The 19,872-nt window shown below is 40.4% G+C and overlaps 1 protein-coding gene across 8 annotated transcripts in view; it reads right to left on the bottom strand.

The window, feature by feature from the left end:
* Window positions 1-19,872, bottom strand: part of LOC308138100 (neurexin-1a-like) — a gene marked incomplete at both ends in the record, with an annotated part of 242,991 nt that overhangs the window by 126,646 nt on the left and 96,473 nt on the right. For 5 of the 8 annotated variants that reach the window (XM_080507070.1, XM_080507068.1, XM_080507069.1 and 2 more), the window contains 2 exons: window positions 7,275-7,478; window positions 14,486-14,869. In XM_080507070.1, the coding sequence (XP_080363196.1) occupies window positions 7,275-7,478; window positions 14,486-14,869 (588 nt within the window). Of the gene's footprint in view, window positions 1-5,117; window positions 5,145-7,274; window positions 7,479-14,485; window positions 14,870-19,872 lie in introns of all 8 variants that reach the window. The other 3 variants (XM_080507065.1, XM_080507066.1, XM_080507067.1) reach the window with 1 other exon arrangement.

The following is a 19,872-nucleotide window of genomic DNA, read 5'->3' as shown; positions in this document are numbered from 1 at the left end:
ACTCAATCTCAGAGGCACAGTTCTGCTTTGTAAGCACTAAACACTGGGGCAGGACTGAAACCAGATGATTGGTGAGGGATTAAGGAGGAGAGATATGAAATAATGGGATGGAGTTGGACTTGAAAGACTGCTTGATCTTTCTCTTCCATCCCTATGTCCTAGACGCTCTCCAAGGAGAAAAGAAAGAGGAGGGCTGAAAAGAGGTCAAGTGTGTCAAGAGGCACATTCCTGCACAGCATTCACAACTATAGGTGCCTGGCTTTGTGCCTGTAGCTCAGCCTGTGGTCCAAAGAACCAGCCTTAGTCCACCGTCTGCAGAGGTCCGGACTATTTGCTGTGCTGGATCAACAGGAATCTCTCCCTGCAGGAATCACGGTCTGCTTTAGTGGCCATAAGCCCAAGAGAACAAAAAAAAGCACACCATGGCACAGTGCAACAAGAGGACATAGGATCATTATCCAGCCAATCAAATCAGAGCATTCTGAGTGACAGGTCAGATATTGCTGCAGCAATGCTGTGACTCACACAGGTGTGTGTGTGTGTGTGTGGGGGGGGGGGGGGGGGGGGGGGGGGGGGAGACCAAGCAGCAGGACACCATGCTGCATTACTGTTAACACAACATCTAAGCCAGTTTCAGCAACATGGCAAAGAAAGCATCACATGGTGACGTCGCTTGGGGGCCTCGAAGTCAAACCACTGCTTCGCTAATCCACCAAGAGTTTGAGGAATTCTGAATAAGCAAAAGTTAAATTACTGAATGGTAAATTGACTTCTTCATGTGGGACATTTCCAAAGTGCTTTGTACATTTATTCACATTCACACTCACTCGTGTTTCTGCTGCTGCCACACAAGATGCTCGACCTCGACTGGGGGATATTTGGGGCTAAAGGACAATTCAGCATGCGGACCTAAGTGACATGGGGGATCAAACCACCAACATTGGGATCAAAAGAAGACTAATTCTGCATTAGCCCTTTCTCTGCTCTTTAAGAGTATTTACATTTCTGTTTATTTTAATCATGGGAGATTTCTTTCAACATGGCTTAGGCCCTGTTTACACGACAACAATTATGAGTCTTCCCGCAAAACTTTCTTCACTGTTGGAGGGGTTCGTTTACACGGCACCAGTGTGTGGATGCACTGTATCCGCTAAGTTTTTAATCCGGCTCCCAAGGTGGAAAAATTCTTTCACGGCTGCTGATCCCTCGTGCAGAGACTGCTGGGCTGGGTTACTGCGCGTGCGCAACTCTCCCCCTCCCTGCCATCCCTTGTAAACAAACATGGCGACCACAGTGGTATGACTCGCAGTCAGTATTCTAGTTTTATCGTCTATATCGGTAGTTTTATATTTGAGACTCAGCCCTGATAGCATCCGATGCGTCATCTGTCCATGCGGATGTCGGGTGCTCTCCATTTACTTCATGTTTATAGCGTATTCTTCCCTGCACACGTCTGTGTGGTTTCATTACAAAATCAAGCAACAACACCCTGCCATGGCCCGGCATACTAACTACATAGTTGTCCCTGTGTCCGCTGCTGCAGCGTAAACACACTCCCTTTTTTAACGGATTAGGTGTTGTCACGTGAAACGTTGTCGCATAAACAGGGCCTTAGTCAAAAAGCCAACACTCTGGTAACTTGTATTTTCTATCATGCCATGTTAACTGCATGTTCACGTGACAGGAAGGTCTCCAATATGTTATAAATGTTGTGCTATGTCCTTCAAATAAGGTAACTGTTTCTTACAAAGTGCATTGAGCATATATTTTATCTTCTTTTTAAAGTGACTAAAGACCATGCAGCATAATGAACATCAGGTGAAGTTTAAAGTTAAGATTGAGTATTTGGCTCTTCCAACTCATTGTCTTGAGTTTGTCTCACAAAAATGCCGGGTTTCATTTGAACCATCAAGATACTTAGGTGCCTAAATGAAACATTCAACTTGTAATATAAACATCCATTTGTCAGCCACCTTTAATGATTAATGACTACTGGTGTACATAAAGAAGCTTGCTATGGCTTTTAATGGTGATTTGGTTTGGTTTGGTTAAATATGTTACTTTTGTTGACTTGCATAGTAAATACAAAAAAAGGATGGTACTTCCGATAAAATTTTTCAAAAATAGTTCAGCCTGCTTATAATTTCTTCTTTTTCCTCTTTAATTTGTTTCCAGATCATAAACTGTACTAAACCAGAGTTAATACAATAATTTTAGAAATTATTACTTTAAAGAATGGCTACATATTTAACTATGAATCTTAAATTTGCAATGAGACTGTTGAATTTGTATGTTTGATACACTGTTCTCATCAAATGGTGATTCCTCAGGGACAAAAACAAACAAATCATTTTGTTTGCTGACAAGGTAAAATTAATTTGATTTAATCCCTCATAACACATTTCTTAAAACTAAATATGTCACAAATAAGTGATAATTGGACATGGTCAATTACAAAAGAGAAAGAGAAAAAAAACATGATACAGCTCAATAAGAGTTATCTTTATCAGCAGATCCTGGCTACACTGTAAATAATTATCTTAACGTTATTCAAGTTAAATAATAGAAGAGCAGAAATGCCGACAAAAAAAAGCTAATCTGTCACAAGATATTTTTAGTTCACATTTTCAGTTTGTTGTCACTCAGTGCCTGTTAACAGTGTTTAAGTCGAAGTGGCAGTGTTTTCTTCCGACAGCTCTGGGCAGCCCCAGGGAGCTGAGGTCCCTAATTGACAGTGATGTGTTCTTTGAGTTGGTGCTGAAATTCTTCATCCACCAAGCTGACCGGAGCTGCAGCGCCTGACAAGACACATTAATTAACAGAGGAAAAAAAAGAGGACAAAAATAACAACCTTAGGAAGAACAAAAAAAAAGAAAGAAAAAAAAGAATTAAACGCTAACTCTTCATAAGTGGGAATGCAGTGGCTTAACACAGTTCCTTCCAAGGACTTCGATTAAACATTTTCTTATGACACAATTAGGTCTGGAGCTATTAAAGGAAGACCTGCTGTTTTCAGACTTGTTCTCTTCTTTGCTTAACCATTAGCTTTGCCTTTAGTATATTATTATTTCTCACAAAAATAAATATTTATCTCTGAAGTACACTATGTGTGAACTGTCTGGAGTATATGCCAATATCTGTGAAACATTAGTTGACCCCACACATGTGACAAAAAGCAATATAAAGCTCCTTTTGGTAGATTGGAGGAGTTAAGATGGAATATAATTTAGCCCATAGATGTCAAACTTGTTTTTGTTTCAAGATCTACAGCATGATTTGATTTCCCTTTTCTTTGCCTGTAAAGAGGTTTACGTAACAAGACTACAGTTTCACAATGAACATTAATAATTTCAAAATAACTCAATTTGTAATCATGTTTTATAATGAACCTAAATTCACCCAAATTCTCTCTCACAGTATCGCTTCATAACTCCCTTCTATCATCTCAGGTCTTACTGTTGTTTTTACTGAAACTGTAGGACCCCCATTGAAAAAAATCTGACAAAAAGAAATGATTGAAAAGCCGAATTAATGAATGAATTAATCTTTATATGTCATTTTTACATTTTTCATCCACCGGGCTGGAATGAACCCTCTTGTGGGATATTTTGTCCCTTGAACCAACACCTTTTGGATGTGATTTCCCCAGTTTGCACAGTTTCCAAACATTAAGTGAAGACACTCAAGCTTTGCAGTACACAAGCTCTGATGAGTGACTGAAAAAGTTACTCTACCAATAATCTTGCACAACATCTAGTCCATCACTTCACAATAAAAATGTCTTTTCTGCTTCTGTCTGTTCAAGTGAAATAATTGGATGATTATTGAAATAATATTTGTGGTACTAATAACCATAGAAACAAAGCAATCAAAGTATATAACTACCACTGATGATTGTGCCTGCATAATCTTCTCATAGACCATGAATGACCTTTTTAGAATGGGGGAATTAGAGCTTAAAGCTCTTTTTATTTGCATACACAAATAATTGATGCAATCCTAGAAGCATGAACAATGCTATTTAGCATTTAGAAAGGTGTTAAGAAGAGCTGGCGCACGAGGCATGTCTAGAGGTCACATCATGGGATTCTGCGTGGGGGCGTTTTTGTTGTGTAAGTCTCTACTTCTCATCAGGCGGTGACCTTCAACTACTGTAACACTTCACACACAAAGAACAGTTTGTCCTCATGTGTGACACAGTCTGGCTCAGTAATACAGAGCTTAAACTTCCTAAATCCTGCTGGTGTTTACCGTGATACTGTGCTTGTCTGTCACTTCAGTATCACTAAACAGGAAAAGGGCTCATGTACTATGACTCCAGAGAGGTAATTACTAATTCATCACTGTTCCTGAATAATAAATGTCAAGGATATTTACCTCCCAAAATATTGCAATGTAACCTCTTTGTTCAAACGCATACCCAAACACACACACAGACTCACACTGTGAATCCCACCACACAAGATCTATTCTCTCTCCCTCCCTTTTCATCCCTTTCTTTCTGCTCTGTGAGGCAGGTTAATGAGAATAATAAAATCGCACTCTGTATTTCCTCTGTGCTTTGAATGGCCTCATCAATTTACAACTGGCGTGAAACACCAAAGAAGAAAGAAAACAAAGCCCCCCCCTTGAAAAAAAAAAAGAAAGCAAAGAGGCGTTGGAGAAATCATGCATGTCTGAAATACCGGCCTTTAACGTAACATGCGCTTTTTATCGGCGTGAATTCACCAGTAAAAAGGTTCATTAATTAGAAAGAAACCAGTTTGTAGAATCACAGCTGACTGCTACGTTTGAATTTGTAATTAATCCAAGCCTCCCTCCGTTTCCTCATTATTCTCCTGGACACCAGCAGTACTTTCTCATACCTCTTAAATGAGGTATGATGACATGATGCCAATGCACAGAAAAAGTCACGTTTATTCCAGACCACGGAATAAAATCCCTTCACAATACTTGAAGGACATTCTAACAACTTCACATAACTTAATAAGAGAAACAGTATCTGTAACGTGTCTATGAACAAAAAAAAAACAACAACTTTGAGAGACTTAAAAAGAGCAGATAGAGTTAGAGAAGAAAAAAGAAAGCAAGAAGAAGAAAGGTGAACAGTAACTTACTGGAGGTACAGTTAATCCTGACACAATCTAGATGGGGAAGAATAGATGAGAGATAAATTCATCTTTCAACGTTATAGCTGCAGACATCATTAAAGCAAACAGTCCACCCCTCTGGGGACACACACACGGACACTGTCCGTCCTCTGATGCTCTCACCCATGGCCTCCAGCTGCAGAGAGCTGGTAACAACGCTGCAGTGAAGTTGTGCCAGAGGAGCAGTTTATTGGAATACATGTGGCAGCAATGCAGAATAGAGACTCAGAAGAGCTGAGCTTTAATGTGTTTTTTTTATGCAGTCTTTCGCAAAAAAAAATGACAGCTTCATTCTGAGAGCATCAGATTATGGTCAGGGTCAAACAGGGCCAATTGGAAAGTATTGATATTTTCTCCCTTCTGTTTTTCTATGCATAATTATTGTATTCATTATTCTACCTTGGGGAAATGACACCAACTTACTGACATGATGCTTTCCCTCATATGTATGGTGCTACACTCACTAAAGTGAGATAACAGCTCAATAAGAATCACTTGTGAACACGGAGTAGAATCCATCCCATAACCAGTAGGGATAATACATATTTGAAGTGTTGCATTTATTAAAATGTGTATGTTGTTAATGACATACCATGTTACCTGAATAATTGTTATTCAAGTGGTGCAACATTTTTACAAACAAACTTCGAGTAAACATATTTCATGTTTACTTTATACTTATCACTGCCTATCTGAACAGGGAAAATCAACTCAGCATAATTGTGTATTGCGATCCTAATGAAACATAAATCATGTAGTGACACACAGAAAAATTTAATTTAGCGATTGTTTGTTGATATTAGAAGTAGATTGGTGTTTTTCATTGTTGTTTTGCATGGGCTTTTTTTTTGTTTGTTCCAAACACCAAAAACAGGACTACCTGGAAACATTTCTGAATCTTACTTTACCTCTTGGCATCCTAAGGCTGAGTGTCACGAGCTGAGAAAGGTGACCCAGATCGAACCCCCACCCCTCCTTCCCATTTGGCCCTGCTTGTCATGTGTTGTCAACCACAGCAGAAAAGTGGTCGCAAACAGCCAGAGACCAACACTCGCCTACCCTTACAGGGAATGCTCTGCCTATTCAAAGGATATGGCAAGGAGAATAACTTTTGGGGGCTGATACAAGATACATAAAAAGAAAAAAAAAAGAAACTCTTCATTGTGTCAAAGATAATTTAAAAGAAAACAGTTTGGATGCTTCCATCACTTTGTAGTTGCAGTGATTTAAATTGTCAGCCCTGTCATTGTGTGGCGCTGTTGCCTTTTGTGGTGGCACACATGCATCTTTTTTTGGTGGACAGCAGACAGTAACTGTGCATGCACTGCTAAACGGCTCCGCTTTGGGAGCTCATTTCTGTTTACTCAGTGGAAAGGGGAAATAGATGGCTATCATTTGCGCAGCATTTCTCTGTTTGAGAGGTATCAAACATTCACAGGCACCGTTGGATTCTTTCTTTGGAAAAAAAACAAAACACAAATATACACATAAAAATGCCAGTGTGTCTGTCATTTAGTCCTCACTTTGCAGTTTTTGCTGGAGGCAGGGCGGAAGCATGTCTTTTTCTGCCCTCATTTAAGAAATAGTTGTATGTTTATATTCAACCATGCAGTCCTCCCACAATGATTAAAGTGTACAGGTAAATAAAATTGAATTAAAAACATGTGGAGAGTGATGATTGGCCACAAATCATAAATAAGGGCTGTATTAGGTAACCTTCAACTAAAGGAAATGGCAATACAATAAATAAGAATTATTACCTTCATTTGATAAGTGAAAACTGGATGCATTTTAAAGGAAAGAATACAGCAGTGGGCGCACTGTGAGAACAATTCTCTTTAGAACTATGGACCTGAGGTTGTTGATGGTGTGGGCAGCAAGCATTCCCTGCTGGGCAACGATAGCAGTGTGCTCAACTGGCAGTGAGCAAGGAGCCGCAGACTTATGTCATTGAAAGTCTTAACGCTATCTCCTTCTATTCAAATTATGTTTAAAAAAAAAAGAAAAGAATAACAAGTGCTATGTGTCTGTGTATGTGGGAGAAAGGGCATTTGTGTATGGTTATGCAAAGTGTAATCAGGCTAATTTAACTGTGCTGCGGCCCGCATACATCCGAGGCGTTACCTAAATTGACAGTCAGACGAACGCGGCCGCTTTCCAACTCCAGACGCAGGGTGTCCGCTGAGTCACGAGATGTGGTGGCAATCAGGATGCCATAGGCCCGCTGGGAGCGGAATCGCAGGGACACATCCTCGGCTTCTGTGTGCATCACCACCGGCAGCTGGACCTTCATAAACTTACTGCCATCATAGCTGAGGACCGTCGCCTCTACAAAAAGAATGAGGAAAACAAACTTGATAAGTGATCAGTAAAATGGACAATACCAGCGACTAAGGATGTCAAAATACCTTGAAATAACATCCTGTGATTCATTAGGAGATAATTATGTGATGTGACTTTCAATATGAACAAAATTAATTGGAATGGATGACCAATAGACTATAGACAACATTTTTGTGAATGGAGTGGGGTATGTGTCTGAACATCAGGAGAACTAAATAGTACAGCAGGTCAGGAGGCTCTGTTATAGCTGGCTGATTATTAAATCTGGAAAAGAATACAGTGAGTTGGTTTCAGCTATGCTGAACATTCTTCACCTGATTGGAGACATTTGTAGTCCAAATGAGGACAGATCAGATGGGAACATCCTGACCATGTATGCAGAGGGAAATGGTCTTGCTCTTGGTCATTTTCTTATTTCTTTTCAAATGCTGGAGGTTGAAGCAGTCCTACTATGTTGATGTCATGAACACATTTGACTACAGTGTGCATGGAATAGCAGAAAAAACTGAGACAGCTACATACCTCAAGAATCGTCTCATGGTGTGTTTCTGTGAGGTATTTTCTATTTTTATTTTTTCAAGAAAACTGCTTTTTACAGACAGCTACCACTGAGTAAGGCGGACTGTTGATTATTCCTACAATTAGATCACCAGCAACACAGCACAAAGGCAGTAGGGTGACTCAAAACTGCAAGAGTAAGTGACTGCTACATGGCACGTCGCCGGATACTGTACGTCATCCAAAAGTAGCGTGTAAAGACTTGTCACAAGTCTGGCATCATGGTACAGTGTGCTGTACAGCTGACAGCTTTGTAAACTCCTTCCAAAACTCTCAGTGCTGTCCTCTCACTGCCAAATTAGGTGGTGGATTTCCACGGGAAAAAAAAAATGGAGTAACATGGAGTATGAAGGCAAGTACATGCTCCAACAGTTGGGGGGGGGGGGGGGCAGGAACATACCAGCACAGTAACACTGTCATAGCTGTTATTGTTTTCCTAAAACAAGCCAGGCTTTTGTATCTGCAATATATCAGTGGCAAATGACAAAAGGACAAACCGGTATTGAGTGAAGGAAAAAGAAAAAATTAATAGTGACAGAATTGTAATAGTCCGTGGACCTTGAATATTGAGCTTCTGCTCAGGGTGACTGCATTTACTCACAGCTTTAAGAACCCATCTGGAGAAATGCTGGTGAGATTGTTTAACGCTGGCAGGAGGCTGTTACAGCATTTCCGGTAGTGTAACTAAACCATAACCCAATAACAGAGCAATTACTGCTGCTGCAGCGCTTAGACGGAGAAAAGGCGAGTCGGTGGGATGGGAGATGAAGAGTCGTGGGGCGATAGGGTACCAATGTACACACACCACCTCATCACCACTTCCTCGTCACACAGAGCCAATGTCACATCTATCCCCTGGGATGTCTCCGTCACATTTCTCACCCAAATCCAATTTCTCCATGCCCTCCTGGGGTATGCCGCAGATGACAGGAGTGTGTGACAAACGAGTTCTCACTGCTAAACTGTCTGCTTCCTGCCAGGCAGCTAAAGCAAAGAGCTGCATTTGTAAACTGTTAACAGATGTCATGAATGATGGAGGAACTGTTTGAGCTACTAATACTTGAAAAAAGTATGGTCTTAAATCTGACCTTAGTCCAATAAGGTTGGATAGCTTGGGCAAGTTTTGGACTCATTCTCTGTCATTGCACTCCATATCATATAGGGAGGAGACAGATGAACACACTGGTCTTCAGGTATGTCTTCTGACTAGTCAAGTGTGACATAAAGATTATTACTGTCAAAAAACATGTAACAAGTTTGAGATTTGTTAATGGGCAGCAGTACAAACCAAAAACAATTATAGTGCCTAGAAATGACTGTTGTATTTGTTGCTATATGAATAAAGTTGAATTGAAAGAAATTTTACTTGAAAATAAATGTTCAAGCTAAAAATAAAAAACTAAGCAAAACAAAGCAGAAAAATCAAATGCGTGTATTCAGACCTGGAAAAAAATAATTTCTTATTTGAAAGACTTCAGCTTTGTCTGATAATTACAGGCTGCACATATTTAACCATGCATTTAGGTCAAATGCTTACTTTGAAGGACACCAATTGTTGTGTGGAATGCTCCATACAATATCTCTTAGAAGTAAATAATAATCTATTAACAGAACTATCATAGTCATTTTCCCCCCATACTGAATCAAGAGGACAAAGTGGATTAAATATTGCATTTCATCCAAGATGTCACTTATGCTGAGATTCGTTCAATGCACTGTCTACAACGGTATAAACAAGAAAGCTTCAGAATAGGGTTATGAAAATATAGAGAATGACATGTGAAGGAATTATTACCTAATGCAAAGTGAGCCCCTGTCAAAAATCCAATTCTCAGAATATGGTCATTTTTAAAGGCAATTCCATGTTTAATATCAAAACAAATTGAGAGGATTGTCTGTGCCAAGCCAACAGGAGGCTGTCAGAGTAGAGATGAAGCCGACCAGAACTAAAACATCCTTTTTCAGTTTGTTATTGGTATTGCGTCATAGTTTTTACGATTTTAATAAAAAGAAACAAAAAGCAGTGATTTGAATGAGGCGGCGGCACTTTCACAGAATACATCAGATTGTACTACCAATGCAGAAGGATTGGGGGCAAACAGTTCCCTTCATTCTCCCCCAAGGACAAATGGCTATTCAGGAAGGTAAACCTGTCAGCTGCATGTCACAGGATTGTCATGTCCCACAGTATCTGGGCACCAGGCTGAACCAAATCCAAAAGGTGCTGGAAAACAACTGTCAAAGGCCTTTTGGAAAATATATGTTCGACACCCATAATAAACAGGAAGAAATCATAAATAGAGGTATCATAAATAATTCAATGCAGCTCATGTCTTCTTCACTGCAGCCTTCTTTGACTATACTCAATCCAAGAAATAGACTCACTGGCTATTAAAAGTGTGAAAACAACCTGCCAACTGACTGGATTTCTTGTGACAGAGAAACATTTTTTTTTCTTCTCTATATCCAGAAAGAAGCACCAGCCTCATGGACCGACTCCACATCTGCTGCTCTGTGACCACATGGTCACTTCATTAGAGCAATGGAATGAGAGCAGAGATAGGAAATAGATCAGCTCAGAAAGGGGAAATATGCAACTTAGCATGTGCGGTCAGGTCAAAAAAAATGGATTGAGCGGGCATGCATGTTTAAAGTTCTGTAGGATATTAGTATACTCATTTTTTAATGATTTTCAAATTAGTCTGCAGTTTAATCGTCATGCTAAAAATCAAAAGCCCTTAAAACGCAGATATGATGTGGGAATTCAGGGATACACCTCTCAAGCACTTACATTAACAGAAAACCAACCCACAGTACTCATACTGTCACATTTTCCATGTTTTTCAACTCATTTTCAACGCATCTGTGTACATGGCTCAAGGCCATGGGACAACCAGTTCTCTCTAATTTGCCACTATACTCAAGTGTGTTGAATGGTGACTAACACAGTGTGCTGTCAAAGGGCATGGCTAAAATGTGTTTTAATGCTAAAACTCTGCCACGTTCCCCTTTAAGGGCATTTCACAATTATGCAATAACATTCTGCACCTCTTGGCTTTTGCTGCGGCACGATGGCAAATGGCTTTATGGTCTGAAAAGCAATAAATGCACAAAAACAATGAGGTTTTGTTCTTTGTTTTTTTTAAGCTGTACTAATATTGTTGTGCATTATGCATTAAAAGCCACACACTCTACACCTAATGTCACTTTTAGAAATGATACACTGCAGAAGACTAGACTCATGCTTACAATTGAAAAAAATATAGCGAGGAGCAGAGGCACAATAGTAAGACACTATTTAGAAATGTGTATGTCAACCACATGTGACTTACAGTGATGTACAGATAACATGCGTATCGATTTCTATACTGACTGCATGTTATGGCAGATATGTGTAAGCATACATTCATCTACAGCTCCCATTCATGTGAAGAAGCGCAGGTGCTGTCAGTGTTGGAATCCAGCATGTCATATCTCATTAGGGAATATCTGTATGTGCTGCTATGCACCTACTTCACCATCTGGGAGGCAGTTTCATCCTCAAACTGCAAGACTAATATTTGGGCTAATTAGCAACTGGAGGAACAATGAAGGGGAAGACATTTGGGATGCAAAGGGGGAAATTGCTTTGTCTGCTTAATTAAAATGTCTCAAAATAGGGCGAATAGCTCAGCGGATCTCTTCCGAAGCTCCTCCTCCACTTCCTTCCACTCACTGTTGCCCTCCTCCTCCTCTGCCATATGCAGTAGCTGGATTTTGCCACCGGGTGGTACACCATGCATGAATAAGTGAGGGCCGGGGTAATTCTTTTGACAGCTCCTCAGCCTGCTGGTGCCTGCTTCATCCTACCAGTGCAGAGGCAATCTGGAGCCATCAAAACAGCTGGCAGCACGCCAGCACCCATCCTCTGTACCACTGCTCCCACTCACACTGTCGCTAATGCCAGTCTCATATACAAGAGCGGCGACAGCCAGAAAAGAAAGGAGTTGGACTGAAGACTCGAGATGCCAGAAGACGCTCCCGAGATTGGAGGGAACACTCGACTTGGAAACAGAGTGGCTGATATCTCTAAGTCAGCTTTTACCATGCAGCTGTTTCAAAAGCAGGCCAGCCTATTTTGTTTTTGTTTTTCGATGGAAGTCAGGATAGATCTTATCATTTTGAATCCAAGGGAACTCAATGGAGTAATTATCTTCTTGAAGAGAAATGAACTGTATCCCTTGCCCACGCCACCTCCCCCATGTTCTGTGCCCTAATTCCTGTCAACTCATTAGCCAGCATTGAAGTGTGCGTGGAAAATCAGAGCAGCATAAAGACATCCCCAACTGACAAATTCACCAGAGACAGATTTCTTTTATGCATTGTCTTGTGTTTTTCGCAAATTAAATATTAATTGTCTGCTGTTACATTAGCTGCATGACAGCATTCACACTTATATATATACTCATATGTCGAACCAAATCGCATTCAAGAAAACAAAAATCCAATGCCAACTCCCTTTGGTGCCATGTGCATGTTTTTCCATTTTGTTGCAATTTGACTCAGCAGATTTCCATTAGCATCCAGTCACATCATTACCATCTCAAATAAACCTTTTTAAAAACCTAATGACAAGAGCTATAGGCAACGCTGTCTCGAATGGTGAACAACTTCAGAATAAAGGAACTGCACAACCCTATGCAGAGCTGACACATGTAACTGCGTAGGATGTATTGCACTCCAAGTGGAGTCAATGCTTTATTTTTTATTAAATTTTTTCACACGAGAGGACCTGTTCCTGCTGCTGTTCAACTACAGATGTTATCAACATCACATGCTTGGGTTCTTTTTGACATTTTCCGTGATTATGCATATGTTAACTGTTCTTGCTCATTTGATGTTGGAGCCGAGCAGAAATTTAATGATGAAGAAACTGAAAGCCCTTTTTTTAACATTGCTGAAAGTTTTGCCACTTAAAAATAACAAAGAACAAGTGATGTGTGTGTGTGTGTGTGTGTGTGTGTGTGTGTGTGTGTGTGTGTGTGTGTGTGTGTGTGTGTGTGTGCATGTACGTGCGTACATGCATGTTATTCAATACAAAGTCACAATAGTTTACACACATTGAATGTATTCAAGGGTGATGTACTCAGGTAATAATTCATAAACACAAAATAAGCATATCATTAAGCCACTCATGTAATGGCTGAATTGAAATACAGTTGAATAAAGTTTTATCATCTGATGAATTTAATGACACTCCAATCTAGCACGACGAATACAAGCTGCACTTTTCTTTCGAAAAATTGAACATAATAATTCACTCAGCTTGATTATTTACTCTTCATTTTTGAATTTGTGAATAGTTGGCTGACAGCAAATCACCTAATAAACAAAACGATTGTGAATCCAAACACATGCTGCTGGTTGTTTTCTTCATCGAACAAGTGTTTATTATGAAAAGTCAAAGAGCACTTCTGGTAATATGCCAACAATTTGAACAGGCAGGAATATGGGCCCTGCAGTTTCTAAGCTGCACAGGCATATTATACACATAGAAATCTGTTGCTTGGTTTACTATGAGGTTACTGAATTTCTATTGATGGAACCCAAGCAAACAAAACTCCCACGGACTATGACTCTTTAAAAAGACAGACAAAATGTCACAATAGTGACTTTAGAAGATGGTATCCTGGTAAATCTAACAAAAGCAAATGTAAAATCGCTGATTCCTGTGTAATAAATTACTGCAGAGTCATGAGTAGTTTTGCTTCGGCCAAGAAACGGGAGCGCTGAGATCTCCCAGTGTAACACTCACTTCTATTTTTCTTCTCTGGAGGAGACACGGATAAGTATTCTGCTCCAGCTCTGGTCATGACCGAGTGGTTTGATGAGGCAAATGGTTAGCAGAAGACAGCCAATTTACAGGCTAGTGTGCATGGTGGACGTGACCAACGGTGTCCCAGTGGTGCATCAGTCACCTGCCACTCAGCATCGTCTAACATTAGCCCTTTGTATCCTGAATCATTCCGTTTGCCTCTCTGTGGTTGTCTCACTGCACAAGCACACTTTCTTTCCCACCTTACATTACTTTCAGTCTTCTGTTTGAGAGCTGCTGATGTTCAACCGTCAGCTGAGATAAAAAGCTCACCTGCAGGCTTTTGTCTGTTGATGCTGTTTGACTTGAACTTGAAACAAGGTTCCTTCCAGACTAAGAATATTGTGTCTATCGTGGATATAATTAAAATTATACTTTTTCTGCTTGACTTTGAAGTCAGTTATATACACATTTAATGTGATTTCATGCCTACCTCAAAAGACAATGCCAAGCGGGGAAAAAGTGCTTCTCTGTGTGACATCGTCTACAAAGATGACACATTCCGATTGGAAATCATGAGCGTCCAAACGGATGGGCGGATAAAATGAGACAGAAAGACTTAAATAAATAAAAGCCGTACCTCTTTCACAAGAGCGACCCAGGTATCCAGTCCCAGAGCAGTCGCACACGTAGCGGTTCCAGCCCTCTCTACAGATTCCATTGTTTTGGCAGGGGTTGCTCAAGCACTGTTTGGGAGGCTCTTTAGAGCATGAGGGCTTGACCCCAGCAGCTTTCTGGACCTCCGCCAGGCGTCGGACATCCTTACTCTGCCCGTCAATAAACAGATCTCGGATGCAGCCCACGTAGCCATAGTTGAGCAATGCTGTCCACACCTCGGTGGGGAACACCAGTCCCATTTTGTTCTCTGGCAAACCCCCGAGGTAGAGATTGTCATCCAAGTCGAGGATTTCACTTTCTCCAGGGGCTGTGTAGGCAGTACGGAGAGTATTGATAGAGATGGTACCTAAAAAAAAGAGAGACAGCTGGATAAGTTAAAAAAAAAAAAAAAAATTTTATGAGGTTATCAAGTAGACTGACGAATTATGATGATTTGGATTATAAATTATAAAAACAGTAAATGCCCTGCAGACACACATGTAACAAACAGTGATTTAAAACAGTTTGATGAAGATATTAGCCTAATTAGTGTTATCCATCTGGGCAGGGTCAGGATGTTCTTCATTTAGAATGACTGATGAGTGTTGATAAGACACATTAATCACGGGGCAGCTAGTCTATTAGTAGCCTAATCTGAGATCCTGAAGAGCATCCTCTCCATTTTCCTTGGATTTCCCTTTATAAATCTCTTTTATCTATATAGCAGCGGTCATAAAACAGAAAAGCAGAGGGAAAGAAAAATCGTTGGCCTCTCTATCATTTTAGCCACCCCCTTTCCTAAAAAAAAAAATAAAAAAAATAACAAAACATTGCAGCCATCTTTTTGAACTTGATTAAGCGACTGCTTGCTGTATTTTTAAATTTTTTTATTATTTTTTTGCCTCTTCTCTCCTGTTTGCTTCGCCAACACATAAACCTGCAATGAGAGTTTGTGTGTTTCCCCACCATGATTTATCACTCTCATTCAGGTTTAATTCTCGATCTGGAGCACGGTAAACAACAGTGGACATGACTGGACTGTAAAGCTGTTGAAAAGGAAGGCCTTACTGTGGGACTCAGACCCGGTGATTAATTTGTATATGGATCTGTTACTCTCAGTGCAGGAGCCATTGTGGACTTTAATTAATGGCGGCTGCCTCCAGCTCCCGCATCCCCGTCCAGTAATCTATATACCGCGCTGCTGAGGATCTGCGCAGACCACTGCTTGGGGAGAGCAGCGAGAAATCGCAGCGAAGGATGCTCAAAAATAAAATTGCCATAAAGTCATCATTTGCATTTTGAGTGGCAGATGTAGTTGCCATGGCATAGCAGAAATGAAGGAGCTAATAGTTGAATGCCTCTAACTGAATGGCAGAGGCCTAACTAATTGTATGTGGGAGACGAGCATAGCTTTTGAGTTACTTTTGTAGTCAAAGTGTTTGTGTTGGGAAACCAGCCTTAAGCCACATATGAATTTTCAACAGAGCTGCCTGACACATTTTAGAGACACATTAGACATTAAATGGGGCTTTTCACATTTCATTAAAGCTACCATTAGCATGCATGAATGAACATATCATTATTAATTATCAGAAAATAAGCTTTTTTTCCCTATGCGTTGCGATGTTTAGCTTTCAGTTCTAAAAATAGGCTGTCACAACACAGAAAATGTTAAAACCATGCATTGTGCTAATTCTAATGTTGCTTATGTGTGTTTTTATAGCCAAGGTGTGACAGCCTTCTTGCAGATGTGCATGAAAGAGACAGCTAAGGACCTAGTGCACAATGATTAACCTGGTCCCACTAACATGTTCCAGCTCTTTTCTCAGGGTCTTGGCCCCAGGCATCTGTTCTAGCACTTCCCTGCCGACACCCACTGCCCGTGCTCTCTCCAGCCACAGCTGTTGAGACTTCCAAGCTTTGCACACTTGGCATGGGCCACCCGTCACGCAGCCAGAACAGCTCCCTTCAGGTTATAGCTAACGAGCTCACTACATCAAACTCATTAGCAAGGAAACTTTTCACAAAGCAGAGCAGGTGCCCGCTGAAGAATGAAAACGGCGTGGTCAGTGTGAACTATAAGAGAAGGATTCACACTCTGATCCCACCCCACAACAAAAGGAAGGTCAGCAGTCGTTTTTAACATTAATTTCTGAATGACACAGTGAGTAAATAGTGGTGCAATAACCATCAACCTAATGACCTATTTAAATCTGTATCTATTATTAAATGTTATTAATACGGGAGACACAAAACAAAGATGTTGTTAGTTTACAAAAAGCATGTCGATCTACATTGATGCAAGTAACAGATAAGAGAAGTATGTCAACAAGGCTTGTTTTGCTTATTCGTCAAAGTTCTGTAAGAAGATCTGCAAACAGGCTATGTTAAGTCAGAATGCAATGAACAATCCATTGGGGACATGTGCCATCACCATGCTTTCAGCATGGGAGCATAATACATATACACACATTGTAGGACTGCTTATATTTAGAACATTATTCATAGCCAAAAGGGGGAAGGGGATATGTCTCTGAAAATGCTACTGTGCATAAAAACAGAACAAGATGGAAACATGGAGATAAAGATGTCTGGAAAGAAGATGAGGGAGGGGGTACGATGACAGATAAGAGAGCAGACGAGGGAACACAGCTGAAAGTAAGCATTTTGAAGAGCAAGTGTCGGAGAGTTCGGCAAAATTACAATGCAGGCAATATATGATGTGAATTTACATTGCAACTTTGACCCACACAGTCCACATTTCTGTCCTCTCACTCATTTTCCTTTACAGGCTGACCTGTAAGTAGTACTCCATCATCAAACCTGAAGCCAAGGGGGGTCCAAACGACAGCTTAGATCTCTCTCACACTTTCTGCATCAGCAGGCAGGCTCAACTTGGCATGATGTCCTCTAACCCCACTCACACATCCCCAAAACATGTTAGACAGGGGATTACTACAATCCAGTTAGGGCGATACGGCCAAATCTCTCTATGTGATTGGATTCTCTGTAGAGAGAGACGCTTGTGAGTGGGCTGTGAGGATAGTGAACGTGTGCGTGTGTGTGTGTGTGTGTGTGTGTGTGTGTGTGTGTGTGTGTGTGTGTGTGTGTGTGTGTGTGTTTATTTCATGTGCGTGCATGTATGTGAAATACGGGACCTCGCAGGAAGTGGGGCTACAGCGCAGCCATGTCCGTGTAATGTCTCTGATGAGTGACCCAGAGCACTCCCAGCCCAGAAGCCCTCACTTAAAAGCAGAGTGTTTTTTAGTGTCTCTAATGCATTGAGGTTAGAAGATGCCGTCTGAGAGCGAGACTCCATTTGAAGGCTTGCTTCCTGCAGGAAGTGCCCGCCAAACTAAATAGGGCAGGGATCATTATACGCCATTGTCATGGGTGTGGGAAGTGTTGCACAAGGAGAACCAGGCTGCAGATAATTACATCTGGCTGTTGTGTTGTGCTTTTTTGTTAGAGAGTGATGTGCTTGGTAGTGTGTATTAATAAAACATCTGACACACGCATGAAAAGCTGAAAGTGCCATATGTTTCGTGACTCACGCTCTCAAGGGACTGCTGAACTCTTTTCTGATGTTTTAAAATTAACTTAATTCTATCAAATATTAAAAGTGTAACAAAAGGCCACTGGAGTGCAGAGTAGCCTGCATGAGGAAGGCAAGCATTATGTCATACTGGACTCATATTGACCTCCATGGGTGGACTTTTAAAGCTGCATAATATATTGTCAGGGATTTGCTAAGTTCATTTAGGCTCCCAGCTCAGCTTTTATCCATACATCACTGTGTCAATAATTCATAGCAAAAATAAAAAATGAAAAATCAGAAGTGAAGCTACTGTTTTTTATTTGTTTTTCTTCCTCTATATGTGCAAAACAGCTATTTAATGCCCCATTAAAGCTACATGTTTCTTCCGGGAATGGAAACCACATGAGGCCTATTTAATACAAAGAAACTACAAAAAGTCAATGCCTCTCTATAAGGCCATACGTTTTGTACCATTTATAGAACTCTTGATATGCATTTATATACTGTTAGAAACACTGTATCATTTGCATAAACTTAAGAAGATAGTAGATATAAAACAGCAATGTTAAATTTAATAATTGCAATACAAACTCTGGGTGCTGTGTAAGTACAAATATAGTAGTTTTTCTCTGTCTTTTGTTACTTTTCTCACATGGCGTGTCATCACATTGAGGAGACCTTTTGATGTTCCTTTTACACTCAGCATGTAAGTGTTGATGTCTTAGAGTCGGGGAAATGAAGAAAAGTTATTCTGAAATGTCATTAGTGCACAGCTCAGCACAGCACTGTGCAGTAACTGTCTCTGTCCTGGGAGAGACCACCTCCTGTTTCCATGGAAACTTAGGCAGGGTAGACAGACAGAGAGAACTGTGAATAGAGTGAGCTCCGTGTGTGTGTGTGTGTGTGTGTGTGTGTGTGTGTGTGTGTGTGTGTGTGTGTGTGTGTGTGTGTGTGTCTGTGTGTGTGTGTGTGTGTGTGTGTGTGTGTGTGTGTGTGTGTGTGTGTGTGTGTGTGTGTGTGTGTGTGTATTGTATATAAGTGGTTAGCTGCGTTCCATCGTCCACTTTAAACAAATACTGAACACAATCAAATTTGGAAAGACAGCGTTCTTTAGGGTCTGGCCTACCTAACTGGATATTGAGGATTAATGTTGACTTGAGAAGTTAACCACTGTAAAAGTCAGTAAAAGTCACTGAGATCTATATATATACGAAGGTGTGTATGGGCATATTCTGTCACAATCGTGCTGAACAATTTTTTAATCACTTCCAAAAATATTTTTTTATTATATATATATATATATATATATATATATATATATATATATATATATATATATATATATATATATATATATATATATATATATATGAGTAAAATAGTTGTATTTTAACATTGTATCTAACTCAGCATTATACTGTAACCCACCATTGCTTTGGGGGTAATGAAACCGTTAATGTAATTTCCACCTCTTGATATGGAGTGGAAAACATGGTCGAGGGGTATATCTAATTTGCAGCATGACATTGCAAGGCCATGGCTCTAAGCTCACACTAACAAATTGCTGCTTAGATAAGCAAATCAACACAGACCACAGCAGGGTAACCCGGGGCTTGGAGGACACATTGCATGGGTGATGGGCTGGGGGATGGGGGTATTTTATAGCAATGTGTGTCAGGAATCATGACATATGGCCACTATCTGGAGATAGGACACTGTTATCCAAAACCTTTTACATTAAATGTGAAGAAACATTCACAATGAGCACTCACTGCAAGGAAATATTTAAGTTTCAATGGTGATATAGTATCAGCCCAGGGATGGTAATGGAT

This window comes from Blennius ocellaris, assembly GCF_963422515.1.
Source record: "Blennius ocellaris genome assembly, chromosome: 13".
Lineage (NCBI taxonomy): Eukaryota > Metazoa > Chordata > Actinopteri > Blenniiformes > Blenniidae > Blennius > Blennius ocellaris.
Note: the sequence above shows the minus strand (reverse complement) of the source record. Positions and strands in the feature narration are given on the sequence as shown.